The sequence below is a fragment of the Eschrichtius robustus genome, chromosome 20 (assembly GCF_028021215.1).
Source record: "Eschrichtius robustus isolate mEscRob2 chromosome 20, mEscRob2.pri, whole genome shotgun sequence".
NCBI classification, from domain to species: domain Eukaryota; kingdom Metazoa; phylum Chordata; class Mammalia; order Artiodactyla; family Eschrichtiidae; genus Eschrichtius; species Eschrichtius robustus.
In genome coordinates this window covers 52,317,412-52,333,397 of record NC_090843.1, presented here as the reverse complement: position 1 = coordinate 52,333,397, position 15,986 = coordinate 52,317,412, and the positions used below count along the sequence as shown (strand labels likewise).

Here is a 15,986-nt window from a genome sequence, read left to right as displayed (position 1 = left end):
GGTGAGCGGCCACCAAGTGAGCAAAGCTTCATCTGCCGCTCCCCATCACTCGCGTTACTGCCTAAACCACCCCCAACTCCCCACCCCTGTCCGTGGAAAAACTGTCTTCCCCGAAACTGGTCCCTGGTGCCACGAAGGTTGGAGACTGCTTCCTTAGACTATAGGTTGGCAATTTTTTTCTGTAAAGGGTCAGATAGTAAAAACTTTTGGCTTTACAGGCTCTAAAGTGTCTGTTGCAATGACTCAACCCTGCCCTCCGCATCTATTGAGATGATTGCAGCGTTTTTCTTCTTTAGTCTGTTAATATGGTGAATTACACTGACTTATTTTCAAATGTTAAACAAGAAAGCAGCAATGGACAATATTTTAAAGAATGGATGTGCTGTATGTCAATAAAACTTTATTTACAAGAACAGGTGGTAGGCTGGATTTAGTCCCAGAGCTATAACTTGTCAACCCCACCTTAGACTACTTTACGAGGTTTATATTTAGTACTTCTCAAATGAAATAAACTAGCAGTTTGTTTAATTTATTATGTTCCAGGGACTGTGCTAAAAGCTGTGGCTGAAAAGACATTACCTGAACTTCATGGCTAATGGGGAAACACATGCAGTATGTTTAAAAGTGAGGTGGGAAACAGAGGAGAAAAAGAGGTAAGGTTTTCTGAAAGGAATCATGGAAGGCTTAACAGAGAAGAAAGCACTTGACCTGAGTCTTATAGGACTTTGTTTTAATGCATTTTTTAAATGAAAAATGAATTTTTATAGCATTTTATGTTTAAGCACAAGCCTACCTTGGAATAAGAAAGTGCTATTTGTTGAAATACAGCATCATCTGGTGATTTACTATATGTGGCAAGCCCTTGTTCATCATCATCAAAAGGGTAGTTAACCACCAAAGAACCTATGAGGGAAATGAGCAAAATGTATTGTGTTATTTCTTTCAAGATGGAGCATTAACACAAAGTAAGCTTTTCACAATACTGCCAGAGACAGGAAACCAGTACAATTTTCCAAGGTTAATTTCCTCAATAGAAATGAAGAAGTTGCTAATTTCCTCAATAGAAAATCAAAGTGGATAAATAAAATATTAAATAGCTATGCATGACACTTAAAGGCTCTCTTAACTGGAAAGGTTTTGGGAGTTTGCCTGAACTTACAGGCATACTTTACATGTTAGAACTGAAACCAGAAGTATACAGGCTTAATTTAAACAATTTTACTTTTATAATATTTAGGATCAGAAAAATTGAGCAAAATTTGGTACTTTTTCACTAAAATTCAGACATTTATAAGGTCATGTCATGGAATTTTAAACTAAGAAAGGACCCTTGAAGTCCGATTAACCCACCCTCTTCATTTTGCAGATGTGGAATCTAAAATGGAGAGGCTAAACAACAAATGTATGGATAGTAGAGCCAGTCCTGACCTTCATTCAGAAAAAAATGCTAAAAATTTCTCTTATGCTCATATTATAAATTAGTCAACTGGAGTTATATCATATGGCTTTTCATGACCTAAAATACAGAGAGTGATGTTTTAAAACATATATAAAGGATATCAACTCCCTTCATGCTCCCCATAGGACATAAAGCAATTAGGGTGCTTCTCAGGCAGGAGCCCTGAGCCCACCCCCCCACCATAGGATCAAATCCCTTATTTTCCTATCAGTCACATCATTTTCATTTGTCCACGTGCCCATTTATTCTGCCTTGATTAGGCCACTCATCTTTGCCTTTTTTGTCATGCCACTTCCTGGGCATGGAAGTGAAAGAACAAAATTCAACTTGAATCCAGATGAAGTAATCCTGTGGTAACAAATACCAGCAAACATTCATATATTTTAAAAAATTTTTCTTTAAGAAACAAGTATGAAGAACTATGCTCATTTTATTCCCCAATATAGTTCTAACAAGATAAGTGTACTTCAACACCTGTTCTTAGACAAATCAGTCCAAAAAAATTTAATTTCACCCTGGATCCATGACTCATGCCTAAAAATTACAACAGAAAAAAGTCAACTTCTACTTAATATTGTCTTTCAAATGGCTAATTTTCTAAGGCCAAAAAAAAAGTCATAAAAGACTTACAATACTCCTACAAAAGTTTATTTAACAAATAATTAGTATTGGGACTTCCCTGGTGGCGCAGTGGTTGGGAATCCACCTGCCAATGCAGGGGACAAGGGTTCAAGCCCTGGTCTGGGAGGATCCCACATGCCGCGGAGCAACTGGGCCCGTGAGCCACAACTGCTGAGCCTGCGCTCTGGAGCCCATGCTCCTAGAGCCTGGCTCAGCAACAGGAGAGGCCACCACAATGAGAGCCCCATGCACCACAACAAGGGGTGGCCCCCGCTCGCCGCAACTAGAGAGGGCCCGTGCGCAGCAACGAAGACCCAACGCAGCCAAGAATGAATGAATAAATAAATAAATAATAAATTTTAAAAAAATTAGTATCAACACAAAGAGCATTAGCTATTTTTAAAAAGATAAATCTGACTTCATCAATATTAAAAACTTTTGTGCATCAAAGGACATTATTAAGAAAATTAAAAAAAACCTATAGAATGGGAGAAAATATTTGCAAGTCAGCAATTTGATAAGGGTCTAGAATCCAGACTATATAAAGAAGTCCTGCAACTCAACAAAAAGATGAAAAACCCAATTAACAATGGGCAAAAGACTTGAACAGATATTTCTCCAAATAAGATATACAAATGGCCAACAAGCACACAAAAAGATGCTCAGCATCATTAGCCATCAGGGAAATGCAAATCTAAATTTCAGGGGGATATCACCTTTCACCCACTAAAATAGCTATAATCAAAAAAAAAAAAAAAATTAACAAGGTAAGGATGTGGAAAAACTGGAACCCTCATACATTGCTGGTGGGAATATAAAATGGTTCTGCTACTGTGGAACAGTTTGGCAGTTCATCAAAAAGCTAAACATGGAATTACCATATGATGGTATTTCCATCAAAAAGCCAAGATAACCCAAAAGAATTGAAAACAGGGACTCAGATATTGTCTGCCAATGTTCATAGTGGTATTATTCATAATAGTAAAAAGTAAAAATAACCCAAATGTCCATCAACAGATAAATAGATAAACAAATTGTGGTATATACATACAATGGAAAATTATTCAGTCATAAAAAGAAATAAAGTACTAACATATGCTACAATATGAATGAACCTTGAAAACACTATGCTAAGTGAAAGAAGACAGACACAAAAGGTCATATATTATATGATTTCATTTCTATGAAATATCCAAAACAGGCAAATCCATAGAGACAGAACACAGATTGGTGGTTACCAGGGCTTGAGGGGCATGGGGAATAGAAAGCAACTGCTTAATGGGTAAGGGGTTTCCTTTTGGGGAGGTGAAAATGTTTTGGAACAAGATAGAGATGGTGGTTGCACAGCATTGTGAATGCACTAAATGTCACTGAATTATTTACCTTAACATGGTTAGTGTTGTATGAATTTCACCTAAATAAAATATTAATATCAAAAATTACAAAAAGAAATATTACTTTTCTCTATATTCTTTCAAAATCCTTCTAAATTGTTAAGTTGGCAGCAAAGAATTCCTCTGCTAAATTTCTTTGCCAAGATTTCAAAACTCATTTAAAGATTTTAAGATGAGAAAGCAAAATACGTCATGGAAAGAAACATATCTACGTGATTGAAGATGTATCCCCCACCATGCCAAGGTCTTGATACCACATGTAAACATCTGTCAATTATTTTCACTGGAATGTAACTAATATTAAGTTTTCAGATTTAGCCAACATGATGTGATGTATTTTTTGCAGAATATTTTTAAAAGCTCAAAATAAAAAATATTTTCTGTCAAACATGGTATACAATTAATAAAGTAAGAAAAAAGCCAAAAAAATTATTTTGCTAACGAGGCTGCAACTTCATAATTCCTGTTTGGGTCTTTGAGAATCGTCCAAGATTACCAATTATAGAAGTATTTTCTCCTACTATTAGCAAGCTTTCAAAGTCATTTTTGGAGAATCTCAATTTACTTCTTAAATACAAATACCCATAAGTGTGTACTGTCATTTCTAAAATGGCAGGTTAATCTATATGCCATCAAATCTTGACTGTGATACTTCCTTGGATAATCCAACAAATGTGGACACTAAATTTCTTACCTATTGCCCCTGGTGTTAATACCTTCACTCTTTTGTTTTTTTAATTTTATTGAGATATAATTCATATACCATATAATCCATCCACTTAAAGTATATAATTCACTGTTGCTTAGTATATTCACAGGGTTGTACAACCATCACTACTTCCTAATTACAGAACATTTCATTACTGAAAAAAAAAAAAACAACCCATACCCATTAGCAGTCACTCCCATTCTCTCCCACCACTATCCTCTACAGCTTGAGGCAACTGCTAATCTATTTTCTATCTCTATGGATTTGCCTATTTCTGCACATTTCGTAAAAAATGTAATCATACAATATATGGTTTCTTATGACTGGCTTCTATCACCTACCATGCTTTCAAGACTCATCTATGCTGTAGCATACATCAGTCCTTCATTCCTTTTCACAGCCAAATAACATTCAATTGTATACCACATTTTATTTATCTGATTGTTAGTCGGTGGACATTTGGGTTATTTATTCTTCCTGGTTATTAGGAATAGTGCTACTATGAACGTCCACATACCAGTTTACATGTAGACATGTGTTTTCAGGTCTCTACGGTACTGACACTTATTCCCACAACCTTAGTTGGACATTGTGATGATTTTTTGTTGTTGTTGTTGTTTATTTATTTATTTTTGGCTGCATTGGGTCCTTGTTGCAGCATACGGGCTTTCTCTAGCTGTGGCATGCGGCGGGGCCTACTCTTCACTGCGGTGCCCAGGCTTCTTGTTGTGGTGGCTTCTCTTGTTGCAGAGCACGGGCTCTTGGCACGTGGGCTTCAGTTGTTGTGGCATCTGGGCTCAGTAGTTGTGGCTCACAGGCTCTAGAGCACTTAGCTGCTCCGTGGCAGGCGGGCCCTTCCCGGGCCAGGGCTCGAGCCCGTGTCCTCTGTGTTGGCAGGTGGATTCTTAACCACTGAGCCACCAGGGAAGCCTCATTGTGATGATTTTTAATCTTGACCTCTCATCCTATTCAACTAAGTTACTGCTGAATTATATGGAGGTGTATAAGCTCAGATACTACATGAGAATGAGGTCATTGTGCTACAGTTAAATACACAGCAGATAAAAGATAAGAGAATGTCAAAATCTAAACCTACATAAAAGGGCATATTAAACTTTAGGGAGAAATAGGACTAAACATTTGGATCTGTTAGTGTTTAATTTTTATAAATGACAAAGAACATGTTACCAAATTCCCAGTGAGAGGGATAAATATAAAACATTTGTGAGGGATAAATATAAAACACTTGAAGAACTAAGTGAGAAAGAAATGGAGGGAGGGAGAAGGAGGAAAAGGGAAGGAGAGGTGGAGGGTGAGAGACAGAGAAAGAGAGGGAGGCAGGGTAGATGGCAGGAGGGAGAATGGAGGAGTACTGGGAGAGGGGTGGGGTGGGGGAGGAACGGGGAAAACAGCCAGGAAACTGGCTTAAAAAGTAATGAGAAAAGACATTTATTGTTGTCTGCCATAAAAGCAATAACAGGCTTAAGACAGCCTAAGACTATAAACAGATAAACTTTCACCAGGATTTTCAAATGCTCTCAACAAGAATTAATTAGTGGAATATCAAGTTGCTATTACCTCCATGCAGGTTTGCTGACAGCACAAATGGATAGGTCTTCATCCAGCTCATTACAGCAATAGTTTCTGGTTGGGTAGGATCTGTGATCTGAATGAACTGATCTGGGAAATTTCGGTTCAGGTCAAAGTTGTTACTGTTGTTTCTGCCGACTACACTTATTGAATCTCCTGTATGATAAAAGATTCAAATTTAAGCCATGTTTCATTTATATTTTAATCCAATACATACTACTTCAGCTATCTTAACTCAAAGGTAAATGTGCACACATCAGGCTTCACTATGATCAAACACACTATGATTGAAACCGCGTAGGACCCTGTGGGGCCTTCCCAGGTTAAAAAAGCCCCTCTGTATCCCATATTTCTTGTTTGTAGAAAAAAGGCTTTAGTTTCCTAGGCCTTCCCTGAGTTCCAAAGAGCAGGCATAAGCAGTTACTAATTAGGGAAGTGAGGAAATTCAGAAGTAAATGAAAAGCAGTTAAGCAAGAAAAGTAATGACAACAATTCAGGATTAAAAACAAGAGTCCTAGTTCTTACTCAAGGGATATACATAACAATCTAACATGTATCCTTGAGTTGTTCTGCAGGATGTAAGACCCCGACCCAGTAGGGGAAGGTGACTATGTGCTGAGCACAAGCATGTAGACCCCAGACTGGTTGGAACCAGAAGCCTGATGATTAAGATTCCCGAAACATCACCCTGTTACCTCCACACCACCAATCAATCAGAAGAAAGTCATGCACCCTGTACCCTCACCCCAAATGTTGCCTTTAAAAATCCTTCCCTGAAAGCCACTGAGAAGTTCGGGTCTTTTGAGCATGAGCTGCCCATTCTCCTTGTTTAGTGCCTGCAGATAAATCCTGTACTTTCCTTCACCACAACCTCATATCAGTAAATTGGCTTTGCTCTGCAGCAGGTGAGAGGATCCAAGTTCAGTTGGGTAACGTGATTAAAACACACATCGTTTTTACATTGTACATTAAAAAAAATGTATCTCTTCTAGATCTTTTGAATAGAAAGGTAAAACCATTATCCTTTCATTTCTGCCTCTGGTCATACTTTGAGGGGAAAAACTCCAACCATACGAATTATATTAAAATATTGCTCATCTGTCAATAACCCACATACAGTGACGTGATCACAATGTTGAGTGGGCATGACTGGCATGAGGGGGACTCTATTGTACTGGTATACAGGTCACTAAAACAATGTAAATAAACAGACCAGATGAAAAGAAAAAAGTTGCAGTATGCTTACATTAAAGTGATAACAAAAAGGTAAAGTTAGTCAAGAACATAGTTGGAAGGGAGGAGGAGAAAGGGTTCAACTTAAGCTTATTCCATTTTACTATGGGATGAGAGCCCTATTATTGTCATTATAATGAGAAAATGAATGCAAGTGAATGAAGAAAACCTACTAGAGGGCTCACTAGTAGTAAGTAGTTCCATCTTTCAGAAAGGTCTCAAGGGAGGAATGTGGAAGGGATTTGTGAGGCTGACAGAGAATAAGGTCCTTAGGGAAAGAATCTAAATAATATATATAAGGATTAACCTGGTCATTCACTAATCGATTCTCTCAGTGTTCAGTCAGTGAGAGTAATAAACCACGTGGCTGCATATTCATATTGTGGTATCTTTTCTACTCACTGGTATCACTGCCTGGAAGGAATCACAGGTTGGGAAAAGATGGATTCTCACTCTCCTAGTGTTCTGCATAATGTGGCCCATGTAAGAAAGTTGCTCTCCCTGCCCTTACTATAATGCCCTAGGAAAGATGGGCTAGCCCAGAGGAGGCAGAGGAATGGGAAGTCAGTAACTTAGCAGGTTTAGATTATACATGCATGGGGAGTAGAAATGGCAGTCAAAACAGAGTCACTGGCTTAAAAAATATTTGGTTTGAGTTTTCACTTATGAGATAAAGTTCCCAATACAATAATTTAACAAAAATTACTGTTAAAATGGAACAATTTGTAAAAATCTTACATTATTTTAGTAAATAAGAGCCATTACCAAAGTAGAGAACTTCATTAAATACAAACTTGATGACATAATTGTTGAATGAACTAGCCTATCTTACAAGAATACAAAAGCTAGAACCAATGATAAATTATAAGAATAAAAATAGGAAGAAATTTCAGGGAAACAACCAGTTCAAATTCTTTTCTATCCCCAAATAATTAGGCCATATAATAATCAAAAAGGTTAAGCACTAATAGACAGCTATTCTTTACCTTCCTGGGCCTTTTCATACCCATCAGGATTCATGGATGGCATAAGGTGAATTCTAGTGTTAAGAACCAAATCTGTTACATCGGGATCTGTTCCAAAGTTCTTACAAAGGTATTCGATGAGGTTCAGTAACAGTTCTCTTCCAACCACTTCATTTCCATGCATATTTCCAATGTACTTAAATTCTGGTTCACCTGAAAATAAAGTAATTACATGGAAGACGTTTTTTCCTCTTCATTAATCCTAGACTCTCTCTACTTTTTCCCCAACACATACAAAGACCCTAAACCAAAGATTTAAGATATATTTTGGCAAAAGAAACAGGAAAAAGCATCGTATAAAGCAGTCCTTACTAATATATACGCCTGAGCAAGCTCAAAGCATATATACGTGTGTGTGTGTCTATATATATATATACATACATACATATATATGCCATATTATATGAAAATAAAAGTACTATTAGCAGAAAGAATCTAATTATGCAGTATGTTAAACTTTGTGCATAATATGGATTATCAAATGGATTTTCTTCTTTTCTAGGAAAAAATTGGTTACGTTTTCTTTGATCCAGTTATACATACAATAGGTGACCTTTCTAGATGAAGCAAAGCAATATAGCACATAGCTCTGAGAAGCAATCTGAAATTATGTGTGAAACTACACCAATTACCTGGTTCATGGACACCTGGATTATCAGATATCTCCATTACATAAAGTTCTCTTGACTCTACCGATTTTCCCAATGAATAAAGCCGGGTGATGTTAGGATATTCATTGGCAAACCTTCTCAAGAAGATTTCCATATCAGGGAAGTGGTGGTGGTGAAAGTCCTGTGGCTGAACTGGCTGGTGGGAGGACTGTGTTCCAAGAGGACTATTAGACATAGCAACTGTGCTAGCAGTTACTACAACCTCAGTTGTGTCAGGGACTACTGAAGCCACAGTTGGCCGAAGGGGAAAATTCACCTTTGTGGCTGGTCCTTCTTTCACTATTATGTTATTAACAGTCAGTGGCATATACCTGAAAAGAAAAGTTTGAAAAAGTAGATGGCTTGGAGTTAAATTGAAACAGACAATGCTTTAACATTATAAAAGTACAATAGTCTTTTCATACTCTTGTGCTTAGGCTATCGAAAGTCATATCAAATAAAGATAAATGTGTAAATTCAAGACTTTTAGCGTATTATCTCACAAAGAATTCCAGATTAAGTCCTTAAAGAATTATTTATCTTACCATCCTTTCATTCCACACATTAGAATGCTTATAAAAAATTACATTCAAAGGAGAGAATACGATGAAAAATGAAGGTCGTTAATCCATTGTAACCATTGTTACAATACTCAAAGTAGGGATAAATGATCCAATTCTTTGCAGTGCCTTATCAGACTGACATTCCAACTACTTTACCAAATGGGAAAGTTCAAAATTAAAGGTAATTTATTTGCTAAAGGTAAATCCTTAGCAAAGTGAGCTTCCAGAAATGTTTCCAGAGGAGGTGGGGAACCACTCACGTCATGTATTAGAAAGCTGATGGTGAGACAGCTCTTCAAAATGTCTTTCATAGAGCCCTGAGTTTCTTCTACCTTGGTATTCAATTAGCCTTGCGGCAATGCTTTACACAGCTGACCATCAAGCTTTTTTTTTTTTTTTTTAAATTTTATTTATTTATTTATGGCTGTGTTGGGTCTTCATTTCTGTGCGAGGGCTTTCTGTAGTTGCGGCAAGTGGGGGCCACTCTTCATCGCGGTGCGCGGGCCTCTCACTACCGCGGCCTCTCTTGTTGCGGAGCACAGGCTCCAGACGCGCAGGCTCAGCAATTGTGGCTCACGGGCCTAGTTGCTCCGTGGCATGTGGGATCTTCCCAGACCAGGGCTCGAACCCGTGACCCCTGCATTGGCAGGCAGATTCTCAACCACTGTGCCACCAGGGAAGCCCCATCAAGCTTTTAAAACTGTCCTTCCTCCCAATTTTACAACGATGCTTCATATCCAGTTGTATTGTTAATGTGACAAAAGATCCACCATAGTATTTTCTCATTATAAAGGGGGAAAAAATCAGAAAGCAAGGAAAAATAAAAGCCAGATACAGTAAGTAAGATCTCCAAGAGTATACTTCTCTTCTTAGATATAAACGGAAACTTGACATTTTAAGAGTCTAGTTTAAATTCTTACCCAGTTAAAACTGCTGTAATGTTATAAGTTCCAGGAACAAGTAATCGGTGGAAATCACCAAATCTTCCTGTTGTGATATTATGATTAATACCAGCTACTGAGATGGTTGCATTCTCTAAGCCAGCTCCTGTTACTGAATCTTTAACAAATCCTTTAACTCCAATGTGGACCTAAAAAAACAGGAATCAAAGTAGACTGCTCAGAGACAATCAGTTTGGAAGGCAAGAGAAAATAACCTCTCTGCATTGATGCTAGAATTTTTAAAAAATAAGGTTACTCCTCTAGCTCCCTGAAATATTTTTCAATCCCTCCAAGTTAAAATAAAATACAGACCAAAAAAATTAAATCCTTAAACTTAAGTCATCTGAAATCTAGACTGGTAAAATGCTTTTGAAATTCCTTCTCCTCAAAGCCAGACTTCTGCTTTTATCAACAAGATATAAGTAATCATTTCTGATATATCCAATAGTATATTAGTCTGCCTGATATTTAAATTAAACTTATGTCCATGGTTCATATAATGGTAAAGGTTCTCTAGCAAATATGATCGAATGGCATTGTAAGAATCTGGTACTACAAATTTTGCTAATTATTTCAGGTTGTAAAAGTGTTGTAAGACAGTCAAAAGAAGCCCTCCAGAGGAAAAGAGCTGGGGGGAAGGATAACAGAGGCATGGCTAGAATATGTTCTAATAGATTCTAATATAATCATTTCTAAATATAATCTACAATCTTAAATAATAAAAACAGAAATAAAGGGTATCTAGAATAAACTGTTGTTCATATACACAAATTTCTCCCTTATTTAATCAATTATTACCATACGCCAACCTTCCATTCAGCTTTTACCTTTTCAATCAATGTGATCAAAGACTCACGATTGTTCTCCCATTCTTGTTGAAGCTGCGAAGCTGGTGGGTACTTGCAACAAGACAGTTCTAATGTGATTTCAAAACAGTTGGCCCATAGATAATTGTAATCTTGCATGCCACCTGAAACATGAAGGAAAAAATAAGTTTATTCTCAGAATTCTACTCTCAAAAAGACCATAGAAATTAAATCAGTCATCTCTGCATGTATAAATTCTCTTTTCATTAAATTGTTTGAAATTGGAGAAGGCTCTTGAATTATAGAGGACACTAACAAGGAAGGCAAAAGGAATACACCTTGGAAAGGAATATACATAAAGGAAATACATTTGACTGATAGGATAAACAGCTATAAAGAGCATGAATATAATAGTTAATAACAATGGCAATAATGATAACCACTCTACATTTGAGTGTTTACTATATGCCAGCTCTGTTCTATGACCTTTATGTGTATTAACATTTAATCTTTACAAAAACTTTTTGAGGTAGGTATTGCTATTTCACCCATTTTACAGATGTGAGAAGTAAGGCACAGAGAGGTGAAGATTTTTGACAAAATGAACATGAAGAATACTCATGATCTTAAAGTTATAAAGGGTATTCACACCAAAGCATTATTAAGGGCTTACTATTCTAACTGCACTCCCTGTATCACAAAGGTGACAAGAAGGGTCTGGATCAAAATGGTAGAGTAGAAAGATCCTGAGCTCAACTCCTCACATAGGCACACTAAAATTACAACTACTTACAGAACAACTACCTCTGAAACAGCCTGAAGAATAACAGAAAAGATTTTCCACAGCTAAAGATATGAGGAAGGAGCCACAACAAAATGGGGTGGGTGGGTGGAGATGCAGTCTAGTCAGGGCCCACACCCCTGGTGCAACGACGCACAAGCAGGAGGAATATCACAACTGTGACAGTCATCCCTGAGGAGCATGGAGTCCAAGACCAACACTGAGCTCCCTAGCCCAGGGTCCTGAATTAGGAAGACAAGCCTCCAAAATGTCTGGCTTAAAAGCCAGTGGGGCTTATGTTCAGGAGTACCAGAGAGCTGTAGGAAACCAAGACTCTGCTCATAAGGGTGCATGCAAAAATACACTCGCTCCAAGTCCCAGCACAGAGGCAACAGTTTGAAAGGCACCTGAATCAGACACACTTGCTGATATTGGATAGCCTCCAGGAGAGGCAGGAGGCAGCTGGGACTCCCCCTGGGGACTGAGATGCTGGCAGCAGCCATTTTTGTGATCTCATTCTATCATGCTGACACCAGCACTGACAGGCATCATTCTGGAATCCTCTTTCGAGCCTATTAGAGCCAGGGGCCTGCCTCACCCACTAGCATGCCCACAGTCGTCAAACAATGCTGAGCATCACAGTCAGTCATGCTGGGGCCTGCCCCGACCATCAATGTGCCCAAGCAGTTGGCCCTGCCACAACAGAAAGGCACAAGCAGCCCTCATAGGGAACACCCCTGAAGTGTCTGCCCAGAGGGGAGCAAGCTGCTCAGCCCATAGGACATCTCCAACATAAAGTCACTTCTCCAAGATCGGAAGACATAACAGACCTATTTAATACAAAGAAAATCAACACAGAAAATTAGGCAAAATGAAGAGACAGAGGAATGTGCTCCAAATGAAACAATAAGACAAAACCTCAGAAAAAGACCTAAATGAAATGGAGATAAGCAACCTACCTGATAAAGAGTTAAAGGTAATGATCATAAAGATGCTCACTGAACACAGGAGAAGAATGGATGAACACAGTGAAAACTTCAACAAAGAGTTGGAAAATATAAAACAGACCAATTAGGGCTAAAGAATACAGTAACTAAAATGAAAATTAGGACTTCCCTGGTGGCGCAGTGGTTAAGAATCTGCCTGCCAATGCAGGGGACATGGGTTCGATCCCTGGTCCGGGAAGATCTCACATGCCGAGAAGCAACTAAGCCTGTGCTCCACAACTACTGAGCCTGCGCTCTAGAGCTTGCATGCTGCAACTACTGAGCTGCGTGCTGCAACTACTGAAGCCCGTGCACCTAGAGCCTGTGCTCTGCAACAAAAGAAGCCACCGCAATGAGAAGCCTGTGCACCGCAACGAAGAGTAGTCCCCACTCGCCACAACTAGAGGAAGCCCGCGTGCAGCAACGAAGACCCAATGCAGCCAAAAATAAATAAAATTTAAAATAAATAAATAAATAAGTAAATAGAAAGGGACACATGAATTTTTATTAAAAAATAAAAATAAAATGAAAGATACACTAGAGGGAATCAACAGTAGATTTGATGATAAAGAATAATGTACCAGTGATCTGGAAGACAGAGTAGTAAAAATTACCCAAGCTGAACAGGAAAAAAAAAATGAGGATAGTTTAAGTGACTTCTGGGACAACATCAAGCATATTAACATTTGCGTTATAGGGTCCCAGAAAGAGAAGAAAGATAAAAAAGAGAAGAGAACTTATTTGAAGAAATAGTAGCTGAAAAATTCCCTAACCCGTGGAACGAAACAGACATCCAGTTCCAGGAAGCACAGAGAGTCCCAAACAAGATGAACACAAAGAGGTACACACCAAGACACATATTTAAAATGTCAAAAATTAAATATAAAGAGACTCATAAAAGTATCAAGAGAAAAACAACTAGTTACATTTAAGGAAACTCCTATAAGGCTACCAGCTAACTTTTCAGCAGAAGCTTAGCAGGCCACAAGGGAATGGCATGATATACTCAAAGTGCTGAAAAAAAAAAAATACAACCAAGAATACTCTACGCAGCAAGATTATCATTCAGAATTGAAGGAGAGATAAAGAGTTTGACAGACAAACAAAAGCTAAAGGAGTCCATCACCAATAAACCAGCCCTTCAAGAAATGTTAAAGGGACTTCTCCAAGCAGAAAAGGCCACAACTAGAAGTAAGAAAATGAGTAAAGAAAAAATCTCAATGGCAAAGACAAACATATAGTAAAAGGTAGTGGATCAACCACTTATAACTCTAGTAGAAAGGTTAAAAGACAAAAGTAGTAAAATCATCTATATCTACAATAAATAGTTAAGGGATACACAAAATAAAAAGATATAAAATATGCATCAAAACATAAAACGTGGTGTAGGGGTGGGGGGAGTAAAAATGTAGGGCTTTTAGAATCCCTTCAAACTTAAGAGATCATCATAAAATAGACAGCTATATACAAAGGTCATTATACATGAACCTCAAGGTAACCACAAACCAAAAACTGTTAAGAGATACACAAAAAATAAAGAGAAAGGAATCCAAACATAGCACTAAAAATAGTCATCAAATCACAAGGGAAGAGAGACAAGAGAAGGAAGGAACAAAGAACAACTACAAAAAAACCCAGAAAAACAATTAACAAAATGGCAATAAGTATATACCTATCAATTATTACTTTAAATGTAAATGGACTAAATGCTCCAATCAAAAGACACAGGATGGCTGAATGGATAAAAACATAAGACCCATATAAGAGACTCACTTCAAATCTAAAGACACACACAGACTGAAAGTAAAGAGATGGAAAAAGATATTCCACTCAAATGGAAATGAAAAGAAAGCTGAGGTAGGAATACTTATATCAGACAAAATAAACTTTACAACAAAGACTGTAACAAGAGACAAAAAAGGGAATGTCATAATGATAAAGGGATCAAGCCAACAAGAGCACATAACACTTGTATATATCTGTATGTCCGACACAGGAGAACTTAAATACATATAGATAGCAAATATTAACAGACATACAAAGAGAAAGACAGAACACAATAGTAGTAGGGAACTTTAACATATTTTCATAAATAGATAGATCATCCAAACAGAAAAATCAATAAGGAAATACTGGCCTTAAACAACACATCAGACCAGTTTGACTGAATAAATATATACAGAATAGTCCATCCAAAAACAGCAGAATATACATTCTTTTCAAGTGCACATAGAACATTCTCCGAAAGAGATGACATGCTAGGCCACAAAACAAGTCTCAATAAATTTAAGAAAACTGAAATCATATTAAGCATTCTTTTCTGATCACAATAATTAGAAATCAGTTACAATAAGAAAAATGGGAAAAACACAACCGTGTGGAGGCTAAACAACATGCAACTAAACAACCAATGGGTCAATGAAGAAATCAAAGAGGAAATAAATAAATACCTTGACACAAATAAAAAAGAGATGGCCCAAATAAATAAAATCAGAAATGAAAGAGAAGTTACAACCGACACCACAGAAATACAAAGGATCATGAGAGATTACCATGAAAAATTTTATGCCAACAAACTGGACAACCTAGCAGAAATGGATAAATTCCTAGAAACATACAATCTTCCAAGACTGAATCAGGAAGAAATAGAAAATATGAACAGACTGATTACCAATAATAAAATTGAATCAGTAATCAAAAAACTCCCAACAAACAAAAGTCCAGGGCCAGACAGCTTCACAGCTGAATTCTACCAAACATTTAAAAAAGAGTTAATACTTATCCTCCTCACACTATTCCAAAAAGTTGAAGAGGAAGAATCACTACCAAATTTGTTCTACAAGGCCAGCATTACCCTGGTACCAAAACCAGACAAAGACACTACAGAAAAAGAATATATTCCTGATGTACACAGATGCAAAAATCTTCATTTCTTACAACAGATGAACCTACATCAACACATCATTACTACCCAAAGTCCATAGTTTACATTAGGGTTCATTCTCGGTGTTGTATATGCTATGAGTTTTGACAAATGTATAATGACATGTTTCCCCATTATAGTATCATACACAGTGGTTTCACTGCCCTAAAAATCCTCTATGCTCCACCTATTCATCCCGTCCTCCTCCCTAACCCCTGGCAACCACTGATCTTTTTACTATCTCCATATCGCTTTGCCTCTTCCAGAGTGTCATATAGTTGGAATCATATAGTATGTAGCCTTTC

General features: G+C 37.5%; 1 protein-coding gene across 1 annotated transcript in view; it reads right to left on the bottom strand.

Moving 5' to 3' along the window:
- CPD (carboxypeptidase D) overlaps positions 1-15,986 on the bottom strand; it is a 73,754-nt gene that overhangs the window by 30,471 nt on the left and 27,297 nt on the right. Inside the window, exons 3-8 of the mRNA XM_068531592.1 lie at positions 11,013-11,155; positions 10,165-10,334; positions 8,664-9,013; positions 7,993-8,184; positions 5,762-5,929; positions 794-903 (exon numbers count right to left, since the gene is read on the bottom strand). Of these exons, the coding sequence (XP_068387693.1) occupies positions 794-903; positions 5,762-5,929; positions 7,993-8,184; positions 8,664-9,013; positions 10,165-10,334; positions 11,013-11,155 (1,133 nt within the window). The remainder of the gene's footprint in view (positions 1-793; positions 904-5,761; positions 5,930-7,992; positions 8,185-8,663; positions 9,014-10,164; positions 10,335-11,012; positions 11,156-15,986) is intronic.